General features: G+C 37.5%; 1 protein-coding gene across 1 annotated transcript in view; it reads right to left on the reverse strand.

Moving 5' to 3' along the window:
- The window catches only part of FMN2 (formin 2), a 331,660-nt gene that overhangs the window by 166,464 nt on the left and 143,545 nt on the right, over positions 1 to 21,651 (reverse strand). Inside the window, exon 7 of the mRNA XM_033099694.1 lies at positions 6,337 to 6,424. Coding sequence (XP_032955585.1) covers positions 6,337 to 6,424 — 88 coding nt within the window. The remainder of the gene's footprint in view (positions 1 to 6,336; positions 6,425 to 21,651) is intronic.

A 21,651-nucleotide genomic window follows, 5' to 3' on the forward strand; every position in this document is an offset into this window, starting at 1 on the left:
ACAAACTACCCTCCTTGCCGATCAAACGTCGTCCAAAGATGCGGTCAGGTGTAACTTCTAAGAGCTGCTACTCTCAATATTTTGCATATTTAGCAACATTCCGAAAACAGAAATGTACACAGCCCAGTACTAACTCAGCCTTTCAGTAACACTGATAGAAAAGCCAGAACAATCAAGTCTGCCTCAGATACGTTCCCCTTGAACTTAATAAGCTCCCGTTTCTCCCATTCCATGTCACTCTCCAACTCCATCAGAAAGAACAGCTCCTGCATGCTACACTTATTGTCACATGACAAAGGCTTCTCCCAGAACCTGTTCACAGTAATGAAAGGAGGAATATAACACCTTTCTGCTCTCTCTCCTCACTGGTTGGCCAGGCTCTGAGTTTCAAACACCTCCAAAGCCTATAAACATAGCTCATTGCTTAAAGAATGCAGGAGAAAGAGGACAACTAATATTGATTACTTAACATGATACGTGTATTTACTTGTGTGTGTGCACAGATGTGCACATACCCATTTACAGGAAAGAACTCATTTAACAGCCCTTTTAACCAAGGAGGAGACCTACGGATAGAGATAGGAAGAAATGTGCCCATGTTTACTCAGCGAACCGGTGGCAGAGCTGGGATTCAAAGTTTGCGTTGCCATAAGAAAGGATCAGAGACCGGGTGGTTTAAACAACAGAAATTTCGTTCTGACAGCTCCGGAGGCTGGAACAGGTCAGGGCTCTCTTCCTGGCTTGCAGAGAGCTCTGGTCTTTTTTCCTCTTCTTATAAGGATGTTAATGCTATCGTGATGAGACAGCACAGGGAGTTGGGCCCTGGGCAAAGGAATACCTGCTGACCACAAGGAACACCAGATAAGTTGACCACCACCCTCTCATCCCTTATACAAAAAAAAAAAACAACAACAAAAACAAAAAACGCAGAAATAGCTGATTAGTATCTCCCTTCTAACCATTTTTACTTCCATACAGATGTGGAAACCACTATTCAGCTTGCTCAGTTGATCAAGGTTTGACCACTAGAAGACCGTCTTGGGGGGAGGGATGGGCAAGAATGAGCAGTCTGCCATCTTGCCCCACAGCGCAGGCAGGAACGTGGTTAGGTACCAGGCAATGTAACCAGTAAAGAAATCCTATTACTTTCAAAAAGCCTGCCTTCTGGAGCAAGCCTGCTTTGTCCCCAGCTTATGAAAGCAGCCAAACAAGGCCAGCCCCCAAGTCAGTCCAAAGGACCTTCCTTTCCTCTGTGCTGCCTGCCTTGTACTTGAGCATAAGCTTAATAAAATTTGTCAGAAAAGTTTTCTGGGGTTGCCTCTCAATTTGTATCTTGGGGAACTGAAGAACCCAAATGCTGGTAACAATGGGCCCCCACCATTATGACCTCATCTAGACATGATTATCTCCCCAAGACCCCATCTCCTAATACCATCACATTGGGGGTTAGGATTTCAACATATGAATTTGAGAGGGAGGGAGGTCACAAACATTTAGTCCATAACCTAAATCCAAGCACTTTGGCCCCAGACTCATGATCTTCATCACAGATGGACAGACTACACTTGAAACTAAAGGGAAAACTCAGAGAAGTGTAGACACTAGAGAGACACAAGGAGGGGAAAAAATATGTTTAGTCAATACAAAATGTACTAGGGTGATTATTTTGTATTTCTCTACATACTCTGAGCAATTGGTAACCTAGATAAGAGACACAGAAGGTTCCAGGTCATATGCATCACAGGCTCTTACAAGTACTCACAATCTGCTTTAATTCAGGCTTAGCCCAGATTGCTTTTTCTATAAAATTTTTGTTTATCTTTGTTTGGTTCAATCAATCAACCAAGCAACTCCATTAATTAATAATTTTCTTTAAAATAGTCTTCCTTATTTAATTCACAAATGTGAAAAAAAGTATCCATTTCATTTCTCTAAGAAACTGGGGGATGTGTATGAAATGACACTTAAGGCAATAAATGAAATTTGCTAAATTTATATTTGCAATGTTTTAATAACTCTAAAAAACAAACATGCGGCCAGAAGTTTTATGCCCTTTTGCCAGTCATGTTTTGCATATGGTGCGTAACTCAGTTTATTAGGTAACACAGGTCCTCATGCTGAAAGAAGCTAACACACGGCAGGGAGCACTGAACTGGGAGTCAAAGGGATGAAGAGCACATTCTTGTCCTATTAGGGTAAAGCCCCAGACAGGCTTAATCTGTGAACCTCAATTCTCTCCACCATAATGGAAATGAACTCCCTTGTGGACCATTTTACACAACTATCAGCAATAAGGTGTGTGGGGTGTGTGTGGGGGGGGCGGGTAAAATTCAAACCAATATTTATTTCCATCTCTTCAGATGCAAATAAAAAGATTTTATTGCGCAAGATATTAGAATAGGTATCCTGTTGGCCAAAAGCAATTCTTTTCTTAAGTACCTGCAACCTTAACCTTAGGTAATTTCTTCCTACACAATTATCAAGACAAGGCTTCTCATCTCTGAGCACCTTTGAGGGAAATCAGTGACAGATCCAAAAAACAACAACATGACACAGGTTCCACTGAGGACTCACAAATGCACAAACTACACTGGACTTTCTGAGTTACATCTGAAAGCATTACTGTCCCTGGAAGATACCCTTAACCACTTTTTTTTTAAAAGTGAAAAAAACAATCATTAGACTAGACACTAAAGAATAAAAATAACCACAATTTTATTAATCGTATCAACTATATGTTTGATGGAATAGTAGGTGTTTACATAAATATATCATTTCATTTCAAGATGCATAATTTTGACTAACCATGTTTAAACAGATAGAAATTTCCACAAGAACAAAATTTAGCATTCATTGTCCATGAGACCAGAATACCAGTTGGCTTTAGACCAGACAGAGGTAAATGGAACAGAGGAACCATGGCCATGAATACTCCCGGCTGGTCAACAATAGGCTAGATGATTTGAATCAAGCCTTCCATTGAGAACACTTTAAAATGTTGAGTAAAATATATTTGTAAAATACCTTAAAGGCATCAAAGAGCTGACAAGATAGCAATTACCATACTAAATGAGAGAGAAGAGACAACGCAGAGAAATGAGTTAGCTCAGACACTGCTGGGAGCATTTGCCCAGTCCTACAAATCTGAGCTTTCCACTGACAGATTCATGAGGCTAGGGCCAAATAGTAAAGCTCGGGGCTCACCCACAGAATAGATCGTAGACCCCTCCTGCCAATAAACTGGGACTCAGCGGGCCACTCACTCAGGGAGCCAACGCCTGCAGTGAAAAAGCAGGCGGTTAGCAGTGCCTGAAGGGACCACTTGAGCTTGGTTTAAGGAGATCCTAGATCCATAGTGCCCCCCAAGCCCTAGCACAAACCACGGCAACCCTCTTTGCCAGACACCTTCATCCTAGACTTTAAATTATTCTAAATCATTGGAGTGGGATTTTTCAGAGGTGGAACACCACAGTTTCACCCTTCCCATTGAAAAACTGTTATCACCTGGACGATAATTTAGAAGTTACCAGGCATGTTAACCACGGCATTCCAGCAACTCCGGCCCTCATTGTTAACTTAATTCTCTCTCGCGCTCTCTCTCTCTCTCTCTCTCTCTCTCTCTCTCTCTCTCTCTGTCTCTCTCAATTATTTGGGGCTTCCTTGCTTACATTTGTCACGTTAATAATCTTAATCAAGAAACTATCCTCTCTGCCCTTTTACTGTAAATGACACTGAGTATCTGGATGAGCCATTGTGGGAAATGATCTGTGTTCACTTTCTAATGCAAGTGTGGTGTGGTGCTCAGCGGATATGGTCGCAAGACCACAATTAGACCTGTGGCAACTACACTCCAAATCTTCTACACTCATTACTCTAACAGGGCACTTTAAAATAGAAACGTTACAATAGAAATTCAACTCTAAGCTTTTCTAGAGTTTCAGCGGGGAAGAAGAGAAAGGGAGAAAATAAGTCCTGCCTTTTTTTTTCTTACAGTATTACATAACTTTGTTTTAGAGATACCAATGCTGGTTGTAGGAAAAGCACAAACTTGGAGAAACAGCCAGCACATCTGAACGAAAAGAACAGTCCTGGTTAGTGACAAGGGCTGGGTGTAAATTAGGTCTGTTCCATTAAAGAGCTACATGACCTTGAGAAAGAAACCTGACCACTAAAAGTTTGCTCCTCTGTAAGTTGACATTGGAGGTCTAGATAAATTCTGTGGCTGCTTCTACATCCATAAACAATGATGTTTATGCTTCTGTGGATTTCTCGGTGGAGGCATATCCTGATAGAAGTTGAGTTTATTCTAGAGGCCACAAGTGATTCCCATATGTAAATCATGGTTCCAGACAACATACAGAGGCAGAACAAGACTTTATTAACTGAAAGGCACACCACTTGCTTCTTCAGACATTTAAGGTGGCCATTTTTTAGAAAACCACGTGCAGAGTTTCAAAGTGGCTCAAGAATTCACTGCATGTCCTAATAGGATAGAGTTTACGCATAATTCTGTGTGACCCTTCAACTACTGACATTCATGCTATGTTATTGTTAGCGTTGCATGTTAAGCTAGCAAATTTTTCAATGAACTTTAGCTGGCTTTACCACAGACACAGATGTTAGGCGGACTCCTTTGTTCATACGGTTCTCATTATTAACTCAACCCGGGTTGAATATTTGACTGAAGGAAAGGACCATATCATTATTTTCAGATTTGATTGTATGACTTAACAGGGCTCCATCTGCCAGCTTTAGAAACGCCAAATACTTGGCGCCAGACTTGGCGTCCTATTCTATGACTACTACCCCCAATGCTTTGGCGTGAGGAAGTCTCCTCACCATCAAAACAGTTTAATAAAAACTTAAATTGTGATTAAGAGTTACTCATCAATTGACAGGGCTATTTATATGAATTATTCCACACAATATTTTAAGCCTAATAAATAGAATCCACATTCATAAAGAGGTAAGCTAGAAAGCCAGCTAAACGTTTTCATGATTTATATGGTCTGTGTTATACTTGAAACCATGTTTCTTTCATAGGTAAACTGGCATTCCATTGGATAATTCAATCGTCTTCTAAGGCTCTGGAAAGCGTAAGGGACATTCTGAATATAAATTTAATTCCTCTATTCGCCTGTGGGCAATATCTCTAAGCATAAATGTGATAAGAGGATACAGCATAGGCATGCCTGTCAATTGTAGGGTAGAATTCAAGTATTCAAATATTGACACTAAAGCCACTTAGAAAAAGTTAAAATCACCCTAATTCCAAAAATAAAAAAAATATCTTATAAGCCTGGTTAAAGATATAAATTAAAACAACAACATAAAAGAAATAATAAAAGGTAATGATAACAACTGCTTCCATATGTCTGGATCACAAACAATAATATAAGTGGGCAAGAATACTTTGAAACTATCTTTGATGGTTATTAGAAAAAAATGATTCAATGCCTCTGTGTGTAGAAAAGCCCATTGGCTTACACTATAGTCGTCCCAAATTACTGAAAGAAGAGGGACCAGTTTTCCACCCTAAGAAGTTATGTATAATCAATATGCTTTAGTGATGCTTTAGGCATCTCACAGTATCTTGGAAGAGGAGAACTAATCACACATGCCCAATCACCTGTCCAATGTTTCAAAGACATCTGAGATATATGATCATTTAGCCTCTTGAACAGTTTTGAGTTCTCATTTCCTCACTTAATATGGCAACCCAGTCTTCTGTTTGACACCTTTCATCGTAATAACACTCTTAAAACAACAACAATCAAAACAAGCTTCCCTGTAACTCTTACACTGGGTAAAGCCGATGCGTTAGAATATTTTAGGTTTACTTCCTCTTCTTTGTTAGCTCATCCAACACTTGAGACTTGAATCTTGACATATTTTTCTCTCCTGTGGACTATCTTCTCCAGTTACTTTCAATGGTTGACACACACCCCACGATCCTCCTCTCTTTACTATTTACCGGTCACTCTTTGACGGTGGCAGCCAGTAGCAAATACCTCAGATACAGTCTAATTAGTTAGAGTACAGTGGAACTAGTACTTCTTATGAATTAAAATTTAAATATTTATTAATGCTGACTAAATATGTCACATGAGAATCAGGCTCTTAGCAAAAGCATGATACAGAAATACAGAAAAGCCACATTAATAGTAAATCTTCCATTAACAACCATGGGAGAAAGTTTGGTAGCATTTATAGGAAATACACTAACCTCAATATACACAGAAACTCTAAATCTGCAATAATTTTACTACCAAACAGCATATACTTCACAGCCCAAATTTTAGCATTTAAAGGCTGAATTTTTATTTTGATACTTACCATGTTGTATGTCTTTCATATCTAAATGAAGGCTAGACATTAATATTCCAACTGCTTGTGACCTTTTGTTGCTTAATAACTTGACAACCTGCTCAAGAAAGAAAGGAAAAGGGGGAAATGTTAATTTGAACTTGTGATATGTTTAATAACGTGTTATTTTTAATCCTAAATGAAGAACAAATAAAGTCATTGTTCAAAGTATTCAACAGTGATTTGGAAAGAGCTTTTGGGTTTTATATCATACCTCTTCAAAGTGCACCACTTCCCTCCCACACCTCGTATTCACCATCAACCTCAATGTCATTCTCTTTACCAGACTTTTAAGAGCCTGATCTGTCAACAAGCAACATTTCTAATAGTTTAGGAAATCAGCATGGTCTCTGTAAAATAACAATTACACATTTTATCATTTGCAACCTGAGATTTAAAAACTGTTCCTTTTTTAATGTAGAGCCTTGAAACACTGATCAACATGTGAAGGGTAAAATCCAGTGTACACTCAGAGACTCTTGTTAGATCAGATCAGTTTGATCATAAAATAGGAAATGTGCTTTTATTCAGGTCTTTTAGAAAGCTCACTATTTTACTGGTGGTCCTCTCGTTCTATATTTGGCCCACATTCCCACTAATTAATAGAGGGATATGAGCATGAGATCCAAAGGGCTGGGTCAGCTAATCCCAAATCTGGCTTTCCAGAGAGTTCTGAAGCCTCACCCAACCCCACAATAAGTTTTCCTGAAACAGAGATGGGCCTTCTGCTATTGGACAAACATGTTTAAAGTATGTTTTGCAAACACCAACACACCACTGATAAATCCTGCTTATAAACCTATACCCCGTTGTCCCAATATTGTGAAGGGAAGAAATTTCTATTTACTATCAGCATTTTGTTCTAAATCTGCTTAGAGAAACACTGGAGGAAAGGAAAAAGGGTTATGGTCAAATTACCAGAAGTCACAGCTGCCCTAACAGCTATCACATATGTTGACCTTGTCTTTCTTTTTGGTTTAAGCTGGGTCAATCAAGAAACTAATAAAATAATTGTGCCCAGCTGCCACACAAATTCACAAAGTAAAACAGTATTCTTAATAACAATAATAGCATTCTTGGTTCGCTAGCAGGGATGGGGGTAAAGAATAACACAAAAGACTTTCAGAGCATCCAACCACAAAAACTTCGTCATTTCTGAAAGCTTTCTGTGGAAAGGGAAAATGCCCCACAAGGGGCAGTGCTTCCTCAAAAGGAAAAAACAAAACAAAACAAAACAAAAAAAACAACAACATATAAATTTTGATTTTCAATTTGCTCTTTAAATATTTTATTAAATTTCCGCTACAAAAATACCTTATAACTTAAATATGAATCAATTCATATGCCCAATGTTTCGATCAATAGTGTTATCCTCTTCGAAGGTGAAACTTAAGATCAGAAAAACAGAAGGCATGTTTTCTGTCCTACAAACACTTTCTAACTTCAGGTCAGTGAGATCTGACCCCAGGTGTGCACTCTGACAAAACTGATTTTACAAAGTTCCTATCATCTCCTGGCTCATAAAAGCAATGGGCACATAACGTGTGAATCCATATGTCATTTGATCTTCATTGCAGTGCTGACATGTTGATCACACTCTTAGAGAAACTCTACTCCAGGGCTCCTGCTAGTCCTTCTCAGGCCTTTTGCAGGTGAATTACTCTGACTTCCCTTAAACACAGGCATATTCCCGAGTTCTGTTCTCACCACTTTATTCTCTTCACTTTATGACCTGTACTTTGTCTTCTACAGACATACATGTCTGCACTTATAACTCTATTCTTCTAACTGCATCTTCAACTCCCTGGTATCCTACTTTCCTGACAGATATCGCTACTTAAATCTCCCACATAAATCTTCATGTGACATGTCTGAAACCAAACTTGTCATCAGTTCTGCTCCCCAAAAATCTATCCAGCTTCCTCTCTTATTCCATAATATTGAGATAATGGCACCCCCATTTTCCACTCACCTACCAAATTTGGAAATCTAAAAATCAATCTAGACCACTGCCTCTGCTTCAATTGCATACTCTGGTCTGTTACCAAGTCCTGTCATTTGGAACTCCTCTCTGTCTTTGGAATTCACCTCTTGTCCTCAACTCTACTGTCAGCATTTACTTCGAGATTGTAGGCTACATAAATCAAAACAAAGGATTTCTAACTCATCTCCCAAAATCTAGTCCAGTGATTTTTAAAGTGTGTTCCCTGGACCAGCACATATTATCCTCACCTGAGAACTTAGTAAAAAACACAAACCTACTAACCAGAATATCTGGATGTAGAAAGTATCCATCCACATTTTTAAAAGCCTTCTAAGTGATTCTAGAATCACTGATGAGTCTCATCTTTTCTTGTCCATTCTCCAAACAAATTTCCAAGTGCCATCTCTAAAAATGCCGGTGTTTGCATGTCACTTCCTTCTTTTTAAAACACGCATAGTTCATGTTTAAGAATTAGTCTTTTGTTTGTTTGTTTGTTTAAGGGTTCATCTTTTTGTTTTGAAAAGTAATATAATTCCTGTATTTCATTTAAAAGATCACATAGATTGTTCCACAGTTCATACCTGAAACTTGATTTATAATTCAAATGAACATATAGGTAGAAATAGTAAATATCTACCACATTCCAGGAGGCACACATACAGGAGAGGACAGATGTCTGAAAGGATCAACTCACAGCTCCTAGAGTAACTCAACCTTTATGTTAAGAAACACAGTTGTTATTTATCCTTTTTTTAAAAAAACATGGGATTGTTCAATCTAGAACAATCTTAGAATCCAGTGACCACAGAAGCAATGGGGAGAAAAGGGTTGACTTTTACACGATGATCTAAGAATGCTTACTTGAAAAATGAAAAATGCAGAATTAACAAATTTGAAATCTACAAAATTAGAACTATAACCCAGAAAAAAAGGTTTATTTTCAATTATCTAAATTTACATCAGATTCAGCTAATACGCTTAATAAAGTTTTTATTTTAGACTCCCCTGGGAGGCAGGACTGTGTAGGGATTATAAACAGGGACTCTGTAAAGTAAAGCAGTGTTTATCAAACTTTCATATGCATATAAATCATCTGGGATCTTTTTTAAATGCAGATTCTGACTCCTAGGTCTGAATGGGGCTTTCTGGAAAAGGTACTCCAACATCCTAAAGCCTCAGTTTCCTCAGCTAAAAAAACAACAACAGCATCAACTTCAAAAAGCTCAGTGGATATTCAGCATGATAATGCGATTGACACTCTTACAAGCAGTGTATTCATTGCAATAAAAATATCTATAAGAAGTTAAATATTTAGGAAAGCATGTTAATGTTTTCTTAAAAGTGATATATTTGTCAACTTATCATTACTGAGTTTAATTGTACCAGGGAATTATCTTTCTTTCCTCCCTTGTAATTTCCTAAGACATTCAAACCCTTATTATTTTAGAGCAGTTTTCCAGTGGATGAAAATGATTTCTCCATTTAATTTCTCTTCCCTGGCATCCTATATGACCAATGACACATCTGCTTTGAACAGGTGCAACATTAGGCAATGGAAGAGAATAAAATCATACATATGACCCAGTCAAAACTTTCAAGACCCTAATATACCGTGTTTCCCCAAAAATAAGACCTGGCCAGACAATCAGCTCTGATGCGTCTTTTGGAGCAAAAAGACGCATCAGAGCTGAATGTCCGGCTAGATCTTATTTTACTACTGTATAAGACCCAGTCTTTAATATAATATAATATAATAAATATAATATAATATAATATAATACAGTATAGTATAATACAATATAATATTTAATATAATATAATACTGGGTCTTATATTAATTTTTGCTCCAAAAGACGCATTAGAGCTGATTGTCTAGCAAGGTCTTATTTTCAAGGAAACAGGGTAAGTAATATAATTAGGCTGCACAGGTAGAAACGTGTTTAAAATTAACTAATGTTTGGTCTGAAAGATTACTGCATCAAGGAGACATCCTTGGTCTATTTCCACTGTATATGTTTTTCTATTTCTTCATTTAATTTATAAACTAGGGATGGGGAACTCATAGAAGTATGCTGACAGAAGCACCAAGGGATTTGAGGATGTAGTCATACGTATTATTGTAGATAATTAAATATTTATTTTTCTATGTTATTTTCAACCCCCATTACTTGACTGACTGTACATGAAAATTGCTAATAATGGGAATCTGAGGACGGTCTAAGGTAATTAAATTAATAGATATCCCAAAAGCTTATGGTTGAGCACAAGTTGTACTGGAAATACTGAAAACTAGCAATATTCACTAACTTGAGTTTTAGTTTCTTTTACAACTTCAACCACCATTCTGTGAAAATCCACAATAAAATGACAAAGAGACAAGTCTTATTCTCCACTTATCCTCTTCTTTCCACTGTCCACTCCCCTACTGGATGGTCTATCCTATCCAAGGGAGGCAGAAGGGCACGGATAAATTTGATCACGGATAAATTTGATACGTAAAACAGAGGACACACTTCATAAAGAGGTTGATATGAGAATTATCGCAGATGTAAAGTAGTGCTACGTAATCAAAATGTGGATCAGAGGCTGCTGTAAAGTCCTCTGTGTTACCGGCCCACTCAGGGATAAATATGTACAGAAACTGAGAGCAAGTGCTAAGAAATTTTATAGCAAAATGATGGAGAAATGTTTTAGAATTTAGATTTTTATTTCTTTCTTTAGGTTTTTCTATTTTCATTTTTCTAAGAATCATATATATATATATATATACACACACACACACACACATATACATACACATATATATATATCATATCATATTTTACAAAGTATCTGAAAACAATGGAAATTTAAAAACTGGTCCTTCATGAGGACAGTTTGAGAGGCAGAGGACCTAGGTGCCAGAGGCTGAATGTTTGCATCCTGCAAAATGAGTGTGTGGAAACTTCACGCCCAACATGATGATATTTGAGGGTGGAACCTTTGGGTGGTAATTAGGTCATAAGGGTGGAACCCTCATGACTGGGATTAGTGCCCTTATAAAGAGGTCCCAAAGAGACCCCTCACCCCTTTTGCTACGGGAGAACACAGCAAAAACATGGCTGTCTCTGAACCAGGAAGAGGGCCCTCACCAGACACTGAATTTGCCGGTGCCTTGATGTTGGGACTTCTCAGCCTCCAGAACTGTGAGAAATCATCTCTCCTGTTCATAAACCACCAAGTCTGTGGCATTCTGTCATTGCACCCTTAATACACTAAGATGCTAGGGAAGCAAGGCCAGAAGGATAACGAAAACTTTAACCTGAAATCTCCTCTTAATTCCCCATGCCTTCACCTACAGCCTGAGGGCTAAACACAGAAGCAGAATTCTCACTGAGAGTGCAGGATTCCAGTGGTCTCCAGCTGAAAGGCCATTCCACTTTGCAACCTCTGGCAGACAGAATCTAGGCAGAGCCTCAGATTCAATATTATAGCCATTCATTCATTCATTCATTCATTTTTAAAACCATTTAAATTATAGATTATTCCTCTAAAATAAGATAGAAAACATAACAATTAATGTGAGGAAACCAAAGCAAGGTGATGTAGAACAACACATTCAGGAAAAATTCAACAGCTTTTTACGTTAAAAACAACTTAAAAGCAATAATTTAATTGTGTGAGGTAAACTATTCTTTTTTTACCTCTGGATAAATGATATAGAAAAAAGAACTGAAGCATAAAAATATTTTTAAAGAAACAAGCATTACTTACTCCTTCAGAAAAGTATGTTTAATATTTTTTCAAAGATTCAATAATTCATCACAATAATAACAGAAAGGGATAACCCAAGCACTGCCATGAAATTAAAGATGTATTACTTTGTTTTTGTTTTTTGTTTTTTTCCCCACAAAGGAACATCTAAATCTAGTGCAGCAGGATAATGACAAAGCCTTTCCTCCACCAAGACCAGGTTTCCGTAAGTGGTAGCCCCAAAACCATCACAACAGACTGGATACAGTAAAGCCAGCATCAACTTACTGAACCAAAATTTAAAAGGTAGGAAAAGCTTTGATCTTCACCCATCTGCCCGCCAATAATTTTACATATAATGAAGAAAGCCCAGGTCACTATTGAAAGCCAAGTATTTCCGGAAGGAAAGAAAGGCCATTAGATCCCATTCATTTGCTTTCTCGCCTAACAGTCAGAAAGTCAAACAACATAATACTAATTCACTAAACACCTCTATTAGCACTCATGCCCAATGTCATCTCCCACACTTAAAATTAGGGACAAATCCTTAATGACCTCCTTAATGGCAGACCTGCAAGCAATAGACTAGTGTCAACATTAAAATAAGCAAAGAATGAAAGATGATATTAACCAATTCTCTAAAACTGTGCTGTCCAATAGTGAATGACTGGAACACGTGGCTAGCTGGGCACTTAAAATTTGCAGACTGACAAGACTTATTTTTTTTTTTTAGAGAATGCAAAATAGCTCATTGATTTTTTTATACTGGTTATGTGTTCAAATGACAATATATTAGATATTCTGTATTAAATATATTGTTAACATTCATTTCACCTGTTTCTTACACTTTTCATATAGCTGCTAAAATTTTTCAATTACATACTCGTATGTGGCTTGCATTATATTTCTGTTGGGCAGCACAAGAAGATCTAACAACTTCAGAAAAATTACTAAACCCATTTAGTTTAGACCTAGATTTCCCTTTTTTCTTTTAATAAATTTATTGGGGTAACAATGGTTAGTAAAATTACACAAGTTTCAAGTATACATTTCTATAATACATCATATATATATATCACATTGTGTGCTCACCACCCAGAGTGAGTTCTCCTTCCATCACCATATATTTGACCCCCTTTACCCTCTCTCCCCTTATCCTACCTTTTTGTTTTTAAGTTCAAAAATAAAGAAAGATAAAGATGGCATCAGGGTCAAAGTTTCCTTGGCTGTTGAGCAGGCCTCACGCATTAAAAAAAAAAACACAAAAAACAAAAACCTACATGCCAAATTTGTCCCCTGTTAGCATAAACACAACATGTCAGAAGTCTACTTAGGGGGATGATGTCACACAGATGCCAGAATAGGAGATCCCTGAGGGGGTTTAGAAAGATTCTTCTTTCTACCATACAACAATATGCCAGAGAATTAAAACACTACATATTCAAAATCCTTTCCTTTTACACTGGATTTGAACTTTCCTATTAACCAAATGTGGTTCATGCTACTTGCTAATTAAAACAACTAACCTAAATGAAGCTATTAAAAAGAATTAATAGCTTTTTTAGTGTTTACAGAAAGCATACCTGATCTTTTCTTCAGTGTCAATTTTAGCATCAAAATAGAAAGTAAATAACCTATCATAATATCATCCCTTAACAATTTTGTGATATATTTCCATACCTTTAAAAGAACCCTTCCTCTATTAAATTGCCTTCTAAACAATTTCCTTCTGTAACAGACGAGATACCCTCTGAAGACTGTCCTATTTGATCTGACGCTCTGAATGGAGCCTAACGTTATACATCTTAACTAAATGTTTTCATTCTGTTCAACAGTCCATTCTCTCTCCTCATACATATTCCTTGGCCTCTACATCTTTTTATTTTTATTGTTCTCTTTAACTATTGTTCTCCTTTCTACAATATCATTTTATCCATTTTTCTTCCTGCCTCAGGAAACAATATTGTTCTTTGTCTTTAGATGATTACTTTTCCAATTCTTACCCTGGATTCTATCTCCTCCACTTCCTACCACCTACCCTATAAGCACTTTCTTGCCCTTTTTTTTTTAAAATGCTTTTCTCTATAGTCTAGCAAGTGCATCCATAGTGTTTGAATGGCCTCACATATTTATATTGTATGGATAGCTCACAGTTCTGAGCTACTACTCTGAGTCTTTAATTATTTCCTGGGCACTTCTATTTGGAGGTCTTCCTTCCTCCTTCAACTCAAGATGACCAAATTCTAAGCACGAAACTAAGGAACTCTGTAGCAGGTCCCATGTTTAAGAACTTATGTCGCAAAGTCCTGTTCAACTTTGTGGCAATAGAACTTCTGAGTTTTAACTGAGTATATGGTTGGCCAGCCAAAATAACATTTTCCACAGCCTACTTTATACCTAGGAATAGCCATGCGATCAAGTTATAGACAATGGAATGTGGGCAGCAATAAAGCACTGCTCTCAAAAAGTGCTCTCCACTTCCTATTTCCTTCTTCTCTTAGGCTCGAAGGCAAAATTCTGGGACGTAAGCTATCCTCCTCCATACTATACCCTGCTGACAGTGAAACAACGAAACAGCTAGGAAATGCATCCCTGCACAACCTGGTGGAATACAGCCATTCTAACCTCGCTGGAAACACCTGCCCAGACATTTCCATGAAAGAGGAAATTAACTTCCCACCTTTTAAAATCATAGTGGAGGCAGCCATGCCAATATTTTAATTAACACATCCATTAAGCACAGGTATTCCGTCAGACAGTGTGATAAATGCACGAAAGACCAAAAAGACAAAGAAACTCATCGTCCTCTGTCCCCCACTTCTATTTCACAACCCCTTGATCTCAGTCACGGATACCATCGCCTCCAGCCTTCGGGACGGAAACCTTTGACTCATTCCTCCTCCTCCTCACTTCCCATGTCCAGTCCCATATCAAGTTCCTCTCATGTTTCCTTATGTTCCCTCTTCTCTTTCACTACCCTCACCCTGGTGCAAGTGCTCAGCTCCACGTCACCGCGTGCAGGAACCTTCTGCCTCCAGGGTCCCCAGTCCTATTCTCGGCCCAATGTCCTGTAAATGCCGCTTTCGTCGTCGTCATTCCTCTCTAGCAAACATTTCATGGTCCCTTATTTTTCATTGTCAAAAGGATAAACTCTGACTACTCCCTAAACAAGAATGTTCAAGCATCATTCCTCTAGGAAGATTTCCCTGAACACTCTCCCTACCTCCCACAGGAGTCTTGTCAGGGCTGAGTTAGGACCTGACCTTTCCCTAAGAATGTATACCTTTCAGCTACAATATACACACAAGAAAGTAATTGTTGGGGTAATTCTCACTAAAACACAAGCACCTCTAGACAGACTATTGTGCTGAGTACTCCAGCCCCCAGCACAGTGATAAATACACTGCAGACATTCAATAAGTGTCTGCTGAATAAGTGAACCTTGTCTAAATCACTTTGCTCATCTCAGAAGCCCCCCAACCATAACCTTCAAAAATGGTTCCCAGCCTTGACTAGACACCTGAATCACCTAGATGGCTTCTGAAATAAAGGTTCCTACTCTCCATTCTGAAAAGTAATTTTTCTCTAATATAAAATCCTTGAATATGCATTTCTTTTTAAACTCCACAGCTAATGCTGATGCAGATTTAGGAAGCACTGAAAAGGAAGCATTCAAATAATGACTGAGCTGAAATTCTACCACTAAACTCAAGCAAGAACTGAAAGATAAGAATTTATATAACTTGCCTCAGAATCATGTCAAGACATAGTAGAAAGCTGATGTGAAGTATATTTGTTATGCAAGTAACCAAACTCACATTTAAATAATTATTTAATCAGTCAACAATGGTGTTTGTTGCTAATTTAGAACTGTAAAAAAAGTACGAATTTTTTTATGTCACATGGAATACTAGATAATTAAGCTTTAAGCTGATACACCAAAGGGCTCCACATTAAATATCCAATAGGCTGATAACTTGAAGTTTCTTGTAGTTTCTTACAATGTAGTAAAATCATGCACTAAAGAAGGAAACTGAATAACTTGCTAGTGGTCTGAATGTGGAATCACAACAAGGGTTTTGTTTCCTAATCCCCAATCAGGGAGAGCACATTGCTTTCCTCTGAAATGGCTTGGCACAGCCTTGCTGGAAACTGAATATTAGATTAGAGGGATAAGTGACCATATCAAATAAGGCAAATCCTCTCTGAGTAGGGTAAGATAAAATAAGCCAACTGCAGAGATTAGGTAGAGGTAAATTCCAAAGCAGAATTACAGAATGTAAAGATTGCTGTTTTCTCACACAGGTATTAGAGCAGTAAAGAAAGTGGTATGTAGTGTGCACTCAACGAGCAACAGATGCAAAAAGCAGCCAAGAACACACTCATGAGAAAGCAACAGGAAAATATTAGCAAATACGAAATAGTAAAAGCGAACTAAACAAGAGGCTTAAGAATGGAAGGGGATGCAGAGAGGGCGCAATTTCCATGCTTGTGATTTTCAATGGCTTGGTTGCTGTGGAAGTAAGAGATCTGCATGTCAGTCCATGCCTTTGCCTAAATTAGTAGCTATGTAACTTTGGACAGGTTCTTTAGCCAACAGATCTGTTTCCCCATCTGTAGAATAAACGGAGTCCGACAATTAAGTTCACAAACTTGTTGCAATGATGCTGCTAACCTTTTTTGATATCAAAGAAATTATTCATTATGAATTTGTACCAACTGGACAAACAGTTAACCAAGTTTACTGTTTGGAAGTGCTGAAAAGGCTCTGTGAAAAAGTTAGACGACATGAATTTTTCGCCAATAATTCATGGCTCTTGCATCACGACAATGCACCAGCTCACACAGCACTGTCTGTGAGGGAGTTTTTAAGACAGTAAACAAATAACTATATTGGAACACCCTCTTTACTCACCTGACCTGGCCCCGAGTGACTTCTTCTTTACCTGAAGACAAAGGAAATATTGAAAGAAAGACATTTTGATGATATTCAGGACATCAAGGGTAATACGACGAGAGCTCTGATGGCCATTCCAGAAAAAGAGTTCCAAAATTGCTTTGAAGGGTAGACTAGGTGCTGGCATTGGTGCGTAGCTTCCCAAAGGGAGTACTTTGAAGGTGACCATAGTGATATTCAGCAATGAGGTATGTAGCACTTTTTCTAGGATGAGTTCACGGACTTAATTGTGCGACCTCATAGTTAATAATTCATATGCAATATTTACATAATTTGAGAAAAATCAAATATATAATATGAAATACTTTAAAGTATAAAACATCTCACAAATACCAGGTGTTAGTGTTAATTTAGTGATCCAGTAACTAGCAGTTGTATTTTCTGCTGTGAAAGCATTTGAGCTTATTCCAACAATAGGAAAACAAGCAATAATAGAAATGATAAGGAATAAACCAAATAAGATTCAATAAACTCTAGAATGAAGAGAGAACAATCACACACGGACTAATCCCAATCCTCTAGCAAATTAACAAAGTGTTGGTTTTCAGAGAACCCTTTAGACATACTATTGGTCATCCCACAACTTTGATTTGAATTTTCTTTTTACTTTGAAAAGATATGGTCATCTCTAGATTTTTGATCCAATGACAATCAGGAAACAAGAGCCTTCTTGGTACTGCCAAATACTATTTCATGAGAACAGCAAACATCTTAAATGCTCTCCCTGACTGGGGATTAGGAAACAAAACCCTTGTTGTGATTCCGCATTCAGACTACTAGCAAGTTATTCAGTTTCCTTCTTTAGTGCATGATTTTACTTGATTGTAAGAAATTGCAAGTAACTTAACTAGTCTTCAGTCAAAAGTGAAGAATGCTTGCATGGGATTTTTGCAGGGCAAAAAGTTATTAGGTTTCTTTAGTCTACCCAGACAAGCAAGGAGCACTGCTGTCTTATTTACAACTACCATCTTCTCCTTTTCCAATTAATGTTAAGCCAGGGTGGCTGGCCTCACAAACATCCAGCAACATTCCAAGGCACTGAGCGTGCTCAGAAGTGATACCTGCAGACTATCTGGTTGGCACCAGACAATACTTTCTACTTGGGCAGCCTCAGCACAACTTGGGAAACAGCAGGCAGTTTGCTAATTGGTGAAATATTTGATATCTCTAACCAATTAAGAATCTAGAACTCAACCTGGAAAATAAAGCATAGCCTATTTGGACAAGGTACACCTGATTCTTAACTTGGTTCCCAATGACCCTCTGGCACAGGTGGGAGCTGCCTGTTTTACCAGACCTGGTTTTGAGTCTGAGTCAACCTCAGAAGGAGACTGGAATTTGGTAAAGTCACCAGTAAGGGCCTCTGTGTGCTCTGCCAGTCTGTCAATCCCTCCCACTTGGTTGTCTTAATACAAATTTTAGACTTCAGTTTTAAAAGCTATGTTGCTTGGTTCTAAAATAATCTGAGTGCTGTTCAACTGAATGGGTTAACTGCTTCAACCTCTCATTGGTTCCTACTTTTATTCTCATTTAGTCTAAGATTCTGATACCAGTCTTCTACTTCCATATGCCAGGTTGGTCCAACTAATGAGAATCATGAACTTCAGGTAAGTTCAAGTACGTCTGTGGGACATCCTCTCACCAAATAAAAACTACTATCATCTGGCTGTCTACTGTTTCTCGATAATATATTCCTCTACCATCTTTCTCTATTCAATATACCATTATATATCATTACTACATCAGAAATCAAGTCTCATACAAAACATGTCACTTTAAAAAAGCAAATGTGTGTTACATAGAAGTGATTTGGTGACCTCTAAGAAATATATGCCGTACCTTGTTTTGGGAAAGGTGCTCTCAAACAGAGAATACCTGCTTAGACTACAAGATCAGTCATATCGCCCCAAACAATGGTTTGGCTCTTCTCTCCTGTACCTTAGTAGAATGCAATCTATTAAAGAAGAGGAGTAGGGCCAGAGGCCTGTTCTAAATAAATTCAAGTTGAATGAAGTAATTAAACATCCTACTAGCTTGGTACATATAAAATACTCAAATCACATCTGCCGAAATAATAACTACTACGTATTGATTCACAGAAGAACAAAGCGATGCTACAAATGGAAAATTGCGGAAAGACCCATGACACCGAGGGGGAAGCTGGAATCAGCTCTGCCTGACTCCAAAGCTCACGTGCTCTGGGCCCAATTAGCCATCCGGCGCAAGCACACATCTCGTACAACATCCCTGACATAACAGAGCACCATACAGCACTGGAATCCGCTAACAAAAGTCCAAGGGAAAATCTTGGGCTTTCTGATATTTTCATTTAAAGGGATATGTTTAAAAGAATTAGAAACTCAATTCCTTATTATATCAATGTTTTCATTCTTAGATTACACTGAAACTCTGAGGATGATCTTGACTAACACAAAACAAAACCAATTAAAAAAAAGAAAGAAAGTAAAAAGTGACCCTGAAAAAAACTGATTTAGAAAAAAAAATGGCATTAGGTTATATTTAAATAAAATTTGTATTCCAATAGGTTGCATTTCCAAATTTCACATTTCATTTTTTTAAAAATTACAGCAACCTGGAATAAGAAGTTGAAACAAATACCATTAAGCTCTTAAAATAAAATGTTTTTCTAATTAAAACCAAGTATCATAAATCCTCATCTCTCTCCACTTCATAAGCACAGAGAAAACAGACAGAGTTGTTTAAATTGAATTTAAAACAATACACAATCTTTTCTTTTATATTCTTTGGACATATACTTTTGCCAGTTTATCCACTTTTGTCATGTAGAATATATGCAAGATATAATTTGGCCCCTCACCATTTCAAATATCTTGGTAACCAGAAAGCAATGTTTCATCTGTCCTGCAGCATGCAAGAGTTGTAGTTTTCTCTTCAAAATTCCTTCTAAAAATCTAGTTTTAGATATCTGTCCTATTTACATCTTTAACATTATATTTTTAGCATTTAAAAGTCAATGGAAACTCTTGTAGGCTAAGATTAGAAGCAAGGTATTGGAAAACCATTAAATTGTGAGTACAACATCGACATGATTCATGATCTTGCTAAACATATTGAGATATCTAACATGTCTACAGAATGTGGACATCAGCATCCTGCTTCCTATTTCAGTGACGCTAATTACCACAAGTAAAAGGCACAGAAAAAACAATCAGTCACTGACAACCCCAAATGAACAAAAGACTCTTACTGAGACCATTTTCACGTTTATTGCCACCTTATGGCAACTAGGTATTGCAAGAACATTACTCAGCACATAATAATAAAGAGCTTTATATTATGGATTCTTGTACTAGTCACTGGAAAAACCCAATGCTGGAGTGACTCTCACTGTCCACATTTTACAGCTAAAGTGATTTCCTCAAGGTGACACACCCATTCAGTGGCAAAGCAGGCAGTGTGGCCTGAATCCACTCTGAGCCCCTTTTCGGCACCATCTGTAACCTTCCGTGTGAAGAGCACACTTCTGCCAAAGACTTTCACACAGTCTTCCTCAAAAGTCTGTGTTATAAAATACAATTCAAGACAGATAAAACAGAGAGAATACATTTATTTTTCAAATTGTTACTTAACCAGCAACCTTAGACCGAAACCCGTCTGAATATTCTGCCTTATGTGTTACTCAACTGCAGAGCAAATATGAAAATATATAAAACCAAAATATTCCCCTTCGTTTGTAGTTACAACACAACAACATGCCAGTGAAAAATTTAGAAGAAAGTAAATATTCAGGATATGAATGACCACCTAGTATAAGTTTATTGAATAGAATTGCACAATACACTTTTAATTATTCAGTGAATGGTTATTCAGTCTGTGGCCTGTTTAGGCATTCTGCATCTCCTCCTGCCCTTTAGGCATTAGCATGACGTTACTTTTTGGCCCTTCCATAGACACAAAACTAGATTTCTGGCTCTAGTCACTGAGTATGATGGTGCTTTTAGCACTGTAAAGATACAAGGGTGAAAACTGCATTTGATCCTACCCCATGGAGAAACACATTTCCAAGCTTTCTTGCAAGTATCCCGTCTATTTTTGGACAGGACATACTGACTAAGCAACTAGTGGATTTTCCAAAGACCTCCTAGAGTTTGGAAGTCAAAGAGAAATAAACATTGACTTGTCAGTGATCTAATTTATGATGCTCATTTTTAGAGAATAAAAGTTTCAATATGTGATTTTAAGTCTTTACAGAAAATTGTCTTCTTTCTCATGGCACCATTTTCAGATATTGTATGTTTGGCATTTTTCTTTCTTCAACAATTTCATTTAACGAAGTTATGCTTTACCAAACAAGTCTGTCACATTCTCATCCAACAACAGTCCAATCATTTATTATTCATATCTCTGAAGACATCTTCAACTCTTTTGCCCCAAAGTCTCACATTAGTGTTTTGCTGTTCAATAAATAGTTCTTCTAAAGTGGCTACTGTTTATTTTTTAAAAAATACTGTTACTGAATTACAACTATAAAGTGAAGAAAACTCAACAGTTCAATCAATTTTTGCAGATGTATATACTCTTGTAATCACCCCTTAGATCACTACACAGAACATCACCGCCATCCTGGAAG

This window comes from Rhinolophus ferrumequinum, chromosome 27 (assembly GCF_004115265.2).
Source record: "Rhinolophus ferrumequinum isolate MPI-CBG mRhiFer1 chromosome 27, mRhiFer1_v1.p, whole genome shotgun sequence".
Classification (NCBI taxonomy): Eukaryota; Metazoa; Chordata; class Mammalia; order Chiroptera; family Rhinolophidae; genus Rhinolophus; species Rhinolophus ferrumequinum.